The sequence below is a fragment of the Babylonia areolata genome, chromosome 18, assembly GCF_041734735.1.
Source record: "Babylonia areolata isolate BAREFJ2019XMU chromosome 18, ASM4173473v1, whole genome shotgun sequence".
Taxonomy (NCBI): domain Eukaryota; kingdom Metazoa; phylum Mollusca; class Gastropoda; order Neogastropoda; family Buccinidae; genus Babylonia; species Babylonia areolata.
Window position 1 is genome coordinate 1421597 of NC_134893.1, and position 9120 is coordinate 1430716.

General features: G+C 47.3%; 1 protein-coding gene across 1 annotated transcript in view; it reads right to left on the reverse strand.

Moving 5' to 3' along the window:
• Nucleotides 1–3198: 3198 nt before the first annotated feature.
• Nucleotides 3199–9120, reverse strand: part of LOC143293124 (ADAM 17-like protease) — an 80791-nt gene continuing 74869 nt past the window's right edge. Inside the window, exon 23 of the mRNA XM_076604035.1 lies at nucleotides 3199–3587. Within this exon, the coding sequence (XP_076460150.1) occupies nucleotides 3390–3587 (198 nt within the window). The 3' untranslated portion in view covers nucleotides 3199–3389. The remainder of the gene's footprint in view (nucleotides 3588–9120) is intronic.

Here is a 9120-nt window from a genome sequence, read left to right on the forward strand (position 1 = left end):
ACACCATCATCACAGCCAGCCTTCCACACTGTTCCCCAACAATCTTCCTCTCTAACACCATCATCACAGCCAGCCTTCCACACTGTTCCCCAACAATCTTCCTTCCTCTCTAACACCATCATCACAGCCAACCTTCCACACTGTTCCCCAACAATCTTCCTTCCTCTCTAACACCATCATCACAGCCAGCCTTCCACACTGTTCCCCAACAATCTTCCTTCCTCTCTAACACCATCATCACAGCCAGCCTTCCACACTGTTCCCCAACAATCTTCCTTCCTCTCTAACACCATCATCACAGCCAGCCTTCCACACTGTTCCCCAACAATCTTCCTTCCTCTCTAACACCATCATCACAGCCAACCTTCTGCACTGTTCCCCAACAATCTTCCCTGACGGACAGTAGTTATGTCCCTTCCTTCCTCTCCAGCACCACCACCAATCCCTCTCTCCCTCCTCCTCCCCTCTCCCCCTAACACCCTTTTCATGGTGACAATCCACCAAGCATCACTTCTACATATGTGGGAATACTTATGCATCACACAGATTTCCAGGCATTTGATGATTAAAAAAAAAGAAAGATTTTTTTCCTCTGTTTTGGTATAAAGACACACAGTTTGGTTCCCCACCACTCTTTGAGTTTCAGGAGTTTCCAAAATGCATGTCATTATCAATGACACTGAAACAATGAAAGGTGTGACAGAGACAATGTCCAGAATAAGTGTGAAGCAACGAATGGCAAGGTACCCAAGGGAAGACAGGCCGACCAAGAGACAAAACAAGGTGAAGAGACCTCCAGGCAGACACCCAGAAGATGGGCCTTACCTGGAGCCAGATAAAGATGGGCCTTACCTGGAGCCAGATAAAGATGGGCCTTACCTGGAGCCAGATAAAGATGGACCTTACCTAGCCAGGTAAAGATGGGCCTTACTTGGAGCCAGATAAAGATGGACCTTACCTGGAGCCAGATAAAGATGGGCCTTACCTGGAGCCAGATAAAGATGGACCTTACCTGGAGCCAGATAAAGATGGGCCTTACTTGGAGCCAGATAAAGATGGGCCTTACTTGGAGCCAGATAAAGATGGACCTTACCTGGAGCCAGATAAAGATGGGCCTTACCTGGAGCCAGATAAAGATGGACCTTACCTGGAGCCAGATAAAGATGGGCCTTACCTGGAGCCAGATAAAGATGGACCTTACCTGGAGCCAGATAAAGATGGGCCTTACCTGGAGCCAGATAAAGATGGACCTTACCTGGAGCCAGATAAAGATGGACCTTACCTAGCCAGGTAAAGATGGGCCTTACCTGGAGCCAGATAAAGATGGGCCTTACCTGGAGCCAGATAAAGATGGACCTTACCTAGCCAGGTAAAGATGGGCCTTACCTAGAGCCAGATAAAGATGGGCCTTACCTGGAGCCAGATACAGATGGACCTTACCTAGCCAGATAAAGATGGGCCTTACCTGGAGCCAGATAAAGATGGGCCTTACCTAGAGCCAGATAAAGATGGGCCTTACCTAGAGCCAGATAAAGATGGACCTTACCTAGCCAGGTAAAGATGGGCCTTACCTGGAGCCAGATAAAGATGGACCTTACCTGGAGCCAGATAAAGATGGACCTTACCTGGAGCCAGATAAAGATGGGCCTTACCTGGAGCCAGATAAAGATGGGCCTTACCTAGCCAGGTAAAGATGGGCCTTACCTGGAGCCAGATAAAGATGGGCCTTACCTAGCCAGATAAAGATGGGCCTTACCTGGAGCCAGATAAAGATGGGCCTTACCTGGAGCCAGATAAAGATGGGCCTTACCTGGAGCCAGATAAAGATGGACCTTACCTAGCCAGATAAAGATGGGCCTTACCTGGAGCCAGATAAAGATGGGCCTTACCTAGCCAGATAAAGATGGGCCTTACCTGGAGCCAGATAAAGATGGACCTTACCTAGCCAGATAAAGATGGGCCTTACCTGGAGCCAGATAAAGATGGGCCTTACTTGGAGCCAGATAAAGATGGACCTTACCTGGAGCCAGATAAAGATGAGCCTTACCTGGAGCCAGATAAAGATGGGCCTTACCTGGAGCCAGATAAAGATGGGCCTTACCTAGCCAGATAAAGATGGGCCTTACCTGGAGCCAGGTAAAGATGGGCCTTACCTAGAGCCAGATAAAGATGGGCCTTACCTGGAGCCAGATAAAGATGGACCTTACCTGGAGCCAGATAAAGATGGGCCTTACCTGGAGCCAGATAAAGATGGACCTTACCTAGAGCCAGATAAAGATGGTCCTTACCTGGAGCCAGATAAAGATGGACCTTACCTAGCCAGGTAAAGATGGGCCTTACCTGGAGCCAGATAAAGATGGGCCTTACCTGGAGCCAGATAAAGATGGGCCTTACCTGGAGCCAGATAAAGGTGGGCCTTACCTAGAGCCAGATAAAGATGGACCTTACCTGGAGCCAGATAAAGATGGGCCTTACCTGGAGCCAGATAAAGATGGGCCTTACCTGGAGCCAGATAAAGATGGACCTTACCTGGAGCCAGATAAAGATGGGCCTTACCTGGAGCCAGATAAAGATGGACCTTACCTGGAGCCAGATAAAGGCAAAGACACAGGATAGGGGACTGTGGAGGTCTCTTACTGATGGCCTATACCCCCCAGCAAAGAGACGTCCATGCAGACACCAATAATATGGGCCTTACCAAGAGCCTGTTAAAAGGCAAAGACACAGGATAGGCACTGTGGAGGTCTCATGTTGATGGCCAACATCCCAAGACAGGTGAAAGGCCAAAGGAAGTGAGTCATGAATGGATTCTGAGGGTGGACAGTGTGACTGAAGCAAAAACACATCAGTCTCTGTCATTCCAACCATAAACTTTTCAGTATCTACAATAAAATACCTTTTCAATATTACAAAAAAAAACAAAATTAAAAAAAACCAAAATCAGATACTCCTACCTATTCTTATACAGAGCGGAGTGACTGTCTAATAGTTATGTGTATAGTTTCATTCATACTGTTTTGTATCATGTGTGTGTGTGTGTGTGTGTGTTTTGGTTTGTTGGCTTTTTGAGGTGGGTGGGAGGGGGGTGGGGGGGTGGATGGGTGGGGGGCAGTTCTCATTTTCCTCTTTTCATTGGGGGTTTTGGTGGAGAGGGGGGTGGGGGGGGGGGGGGGGTTGTTTGCATGTTTGTTGCTTGTTTGTTGCCCTCGAGGGCTGGATATAAAAGCGGATAAAAGAACCCAAACAGATTCTTACCCCACTGTCCTCACAGAAACAAAAATCCCTAATATTCCCTTTCCCTCTCTCCTCCTGTCAGACGGCAGACGCACCAAGCATCACACACAGTGCTCCCTCCGCGGGGACCTGTGACCCCTGACCCCTGACCTCGGTTAGTTAGGGTCAGCGCCGGCCAGGGGGCTGATGGGCATGACGCGGTTGCGGTGCTGCACCAGCTCCTTGTTGCGGGGCGACATGATGGGGGGCAGGCGGCGGGGCGCCGGGCCACGGGGGGTGCGGGGTGTGGAGGTCCCGGGGCCGTCAGGACGGCTCACACGCCGCCCGTCCTCGTCACATAAAAAATCACGGTCCTGTGGAGGGGTGGATAGAAAGGCCAGTTAGTGAAGTATTTACACTCACAGAAAATGATGATACTAAATTAATGAAGCATTCAAACAAGGGAAACAAGTGAAGTATTTACACTCACAGAAAAAGATGATACTAAATTAATGTAGCATTCAAACAAGGGAAACAAGTGAAGTATTTACACTCACAGAAAATGATGATACTAAATTAATGTAGCATTCAAACAAGGGAAACAAGTATTTACACTCACAGAAAATGATGATACTAAATTAATGTAGCATTCAAACAAGGGAAACAAATATTTACACTCACAGAAAATGATGATACTAAATTAATGTAGCATTCAAACAAGGGAAACAAGTGAAGTATTTACACTGACAGAAAATGATGATGCTAAATTAATGTAGCATTCAAACAAGGGAAACAAGAGAAGTAAACATTAAACACTGGGCATACATCTTCACTCACACATACTTTTTTTCTTCAACTATAACAACTATTCCAGGACACAAACACAGTGACTATATATCATGAAATGATTTGATCCTGCATAAAAGATCTATCATACCTATATTCAAGACAACAAGTATGGTCTTCATTGAAAATAATATCATGTAACTTGATGATCTTTGTTCAAATCTTAGAAAACAAAAGTTGTGTCTTGCAGGTTGGGAACACAATACAATGTTTGGCTGAATTCATTTCAACACACCCTGTTCACACTGTCTGTCATGCAGGATTTTTCCACGGTGCGATATCCAGCACCAATGCTGCTTACAAGTTTTCTGACAACATGTCATGTATGTGATTGTTTTCAATTATCTTGTCACACTGCGTGTGTGCACACACATGTGTGCGTGTGTGTCAGATAGTCCAAGTATGCGCATGATCTTGTGCATTCTTGTGTGTATGTCTGTCATGTGTATGTGTGTGTGCACACCACGGTGGGTGTGTCTTTCCATGTGAGTTATACAAATAAAACAAGCATGTAACGACTGATCTGAGTGTCTTTCCATGTGAGTTATACATATAAGACAAGCATGTAACGATTGATCAAGTTGAACACGCAGTTACTGTCTACAGAATCCCTCACAGGCCAAACAGCACTATATTTGAGCATGTTGTATACAGACTACACACTATATTTGAGCATGTTGTATACAACTACACACTATATTTGAGCATGTTGTATACAACTACACACTATATTTGAGCATGTTGTATACAACTACACACTATATTTGAGCATGTTGTATACAACTACACACTATATTTGAGCATGTTGTATACAACTACACACTATATTTGAGCATGTTGTATACAACTACACACTATATTTGAGCATGTTGTATACAACTACACACTATATTTGAGCATGTTGTATACAACTACACACTATATTTGAGCATGTTGTATACAACTACACACTATATTTGAGCATGTTGTATACAGACTACACACTATATTTGAGCATGTTGTATACAACTACACACTATATTTGAGCATGTTGTATACAACTACACACTATATTTGAGCATGTTGTATACAACTACACACTATATTTGAGCATGTTGTATACAACTACACACTATATTTGAGCATGTTGTATACAACTACACACTATATTTGAGCATGTTGTATACAACTACACACTATATTTGAGCATGTTGTATACAGACTACACACTATATTTGAGCATGTTGTATACAGACTACACACTATATTTGAGCATGTTGTATACAACTACACACTATATTTGAGCATGTTGTATACAACTACACACTATATTTGAGCATGTTGTATACAACTACACACTATATTTGAGCATGTTGTATACAACTACACACTATATTTGAGTCAGGTCAGGTCATTAGATCTGCTACTGTAACCTGTAATCTCAGTACAACCTGTTCAGGGTCGGGTTGCCGACGACTAAACCGGCACTCCCACCACCTCCCTTCTGGGACTGGTGAGGCGGGTGCTAGACACCCTTATGGGAGATCCATAAAAGGGCGTCAGGAGAGCCACCGACGGCCATCTAGCTCCACCGTGCTGTGTGCATGCCACACGCATTGGCCCCCGGGGTGGTGTCTACCCATGCATGCGAAGTCTGGATCCGCAGAATCTGCGGAAGAAACCTATTCGGTTCAAACGGAGAGGAAGGGCGGTTACAGCAACGCACTGTGGAGTCAGAGAAGCATGATTGAGACAACCGAAAGGATATCTTGGTCATCCACTGCATCCGTGCTCATCCTCCAGTCGTCTCGACTTAGTCTTGCCACTGGAAATTGGTGACCCGGGACGAGAGAGTGAGGTCGACGTTGCGCAACTCCTCTTCACTTTAAACAAACTCATCGCGCAAGTCATCAGTCATCCAAAATGACCTTTCATCCTTCATCATTTCATCACCCCCAAGTCCTGGGGCGACAGGCGAGCGACAAAAACGACAGGTGTGGGTACACTGGCAGTCGCAGCCGCAGACCTTCACGCAGGCGGCTCAGGCCATAGGGTCGTTCTTTCGTCGACAGGAGCAGCGAGGGAGCTCGGCAGCCGTCTGAGCGTCTGAGCAGCCCTCTTTAGGAATGCACTGCTCACCCTCCCTAGCATGAGGAAGGGGCTAGAAAAGGTGCCCTAAAAATTGCCTGCTCCATATCACCCTGGCCAGCATACCGCGGCTGGCGGGACCCTACATCAGCGGGTCGAAACAAAGAGAAAGAAAAGAAAAAAACAAGGATCGTTCCTCTCACCATTGGTGCTTGGAAACATAAGGACTCTCCTGGTCAGAGATAACGCAGACATACCCCAAAGGAGAACAGCACTAGTTGCATCCGAACTCGCCAGATACAATATCGACATCGCAGCCTTGAGTGAGACTCGCTGCAGGCGAAGGCGAGCTCTGTGAACGGGGATCTGGTTACACCTTCTACTGGGAGTGGACGAGAAGCGAAGAGCGACGTGAGGCTGGTGTTGGTTTTGCAGTAAAAACAGCACTTGTCAGCAAGCTAGCTGGAATCCCAAAGGGAGTCAACGATAGGCTTATGACCATGAAACTCCACTGGCATCTGGCCAGAAGCACCTCACCATTGTCAGTGCCTACGCCCCAACCATGACCAACCCGGATGAAGTGAAGGCGAAGTTCTACGAGGACCTCACTCTGTCATTGCTGCCATCCCTAAAGCAGACAAGCTCATCATTCTTGGGGACTTCAATGCTAGAGTTGGCTCTGACTACATCTCCTGGGATGAGTGATTGGAAAGCACGGTGTGGGCCACTGCAACCCAAATGGATTGCTTTTTGCTTCAGACATGTGCAGAGCACGAACTGCTGATAACCAACACAGTTTCTTCTGCCTCCCTACCCGTAACAGGACGTCATGGATGCACCCTCGCTCAAAGCATTGGCATCTCATCGATTATGTCATCGTCAGGAAAAAGGGATAGGCAAGATGTACGTGTAACAAAGACCATGTGCGGCGGCCGAGTGTTGGACAGACCATCGCGCTTGTAGTCTCGAAGCTGAATATTCGAATCCAGCCCAAGAGACGCCCCCAAGGCCAGAAGGCTCCAAAACGGCTCAACATCGCTAAGCTGAAAAACATCACCACAAACAGTCCTTTGTGGATCTGCTGAAGATCGTCTGGAATCCGCCTCTCTGAACAACCAGAATGTGGAGTCTGACTGGAGGACCCTGCGTGAGCTGATCTATAGTACAGCTTCAAGACCCTGGGACCCATGATCAGAAAGCACAAAGACTGGTTTGATGAAAACTGTGATGAAATCAAGCAGCTTCTGGATGAGAAACGCCGTCTGCATCAAGCCCACCTGAGCAACCCAAAGGCCACATCAAAAAAGGATGCGTACAATGCCATCCGCAGGACTGTTCAGAGCAAAAGTTACGCCTAGATGCAGGATAAGTGGCTGAGTGACAAAGCTGATGAGATCCAGGGATATGCTGACAGGCACGATATGAAAGAGTTCTCTATGATGCCTTAAAAGAAGTCTACGCCCACATCCTCAGGATCATCCCCCCTCCTCAGTGCAGATGGGAATACCTTGATCACCGAGAAGGAGAACATTCTCGAACGATGGGCTGAGCACTTCAACAGGGTCTTAAATCGCCCTTCCTCCATAAATGATGAAAGCCATAGACCGTCTCCCACAAGTCCCCACCAACGAAGCACTGGACGATCCGCCAACACTTCTTGAGACCCAGAAAGCAATCCGTCTGCTATCCAGTGGCAAAGCACCTGGCTCAGACTCCATACCAGCAGAGGTCTACAAGGATGGAGGCACTGTGCTGACTGAGAAGCTTCATCAGCTGTACTCACTCAGTGGAAAGAAGAGACGATCCCCCAGGATTTCAAAGATGCATCTATCATTCACGTTGTTACAAGCGAAAGGGGAACCGGCAAGCCTGTGATAACCATCGGGGCATTTCCCTGCTCTCCATCGCAGGCAAGATACTTGCCAGGATCCTACTAAACCGCCTCACAGCACACCTTGACCAAGGTCATTTGCCTGAGAGCCAATGTGGATTTCCGGAAAGAGCGCGGAACCACCGACATGGTGTTTGCTGCAAGGCAGCTGCAAGAGAAATGTCAGGAGCAAAATGCTGATCTGTTCTCCACCTATGTCGACCTCACTAAGGCCTTTGACAACCGTGAGTAGAGAGGGACTGTGGAAGATCATGGCCAAGTACGGATGCCCTCGGAAATTTATTTCCTTGGTCAGCCAATTCCATGAAGGCATGCAGGCTCGAGTCCAGGACAATGGTGAAACATCTGCTCCTTTTCCTGTCACAAATGGTGTCAAGCAAGGCTGCGTCCTGGCTCCAACGCTGTTCAGCCTCATGTTCTCTGCAATGCTTACTGATGCCTTCAGAGATGGCGATGTTGGAATTGGCCCTAAAGTACCGAACAGATGCAAGCTGTTTAACCTCAGAAGGCTTCAAGCAAAAACGAAGGTCATGACAGACATCATCAGAGACTTTTTGTTTGCTGATGACTGTGCCCTCAACGCTTGGATCTGAAGCTGACATGCAACTCAGCGTCAACAAGTTTTGCCACTGCCAGCAGGAACTTCGGCCTTACCATCACACGAGAAAACTGAAGTTCTCCATCAGCCAGCCCCAGGGAAACCCTACGTTGAGCCCAACATCACAGTCAAAACGGTCAAGGACTCAGTGCGGTGGAGCGGTTTCACATACCTTGGCAGCACACGTCACGAAATGCGACCATCGATGATGAAGTGAATGTCAGGATTGCAAGAGCAAGTGCAACTTTTGGCAGACTCAATGCAAATGTCTGGAACAGAAGAGGGCATTAGTCTTGAGACCAAGCTAAAGGTCTACAGAGCAGTAGTTCTCCCCACACTACTGTACGGCTGCGAAACTTGGACAGTGTCCAACGACATGTCAAGAAGCTGAACCACTTCCACACAACATGCCTCAGGAAGCTACTGAACATCAAGTGGCAAGACAGGACCCCAGACACAGAGGTGCTCGCAAAAGCCACCCTTCCCAGCATCTTCACCATCCTGA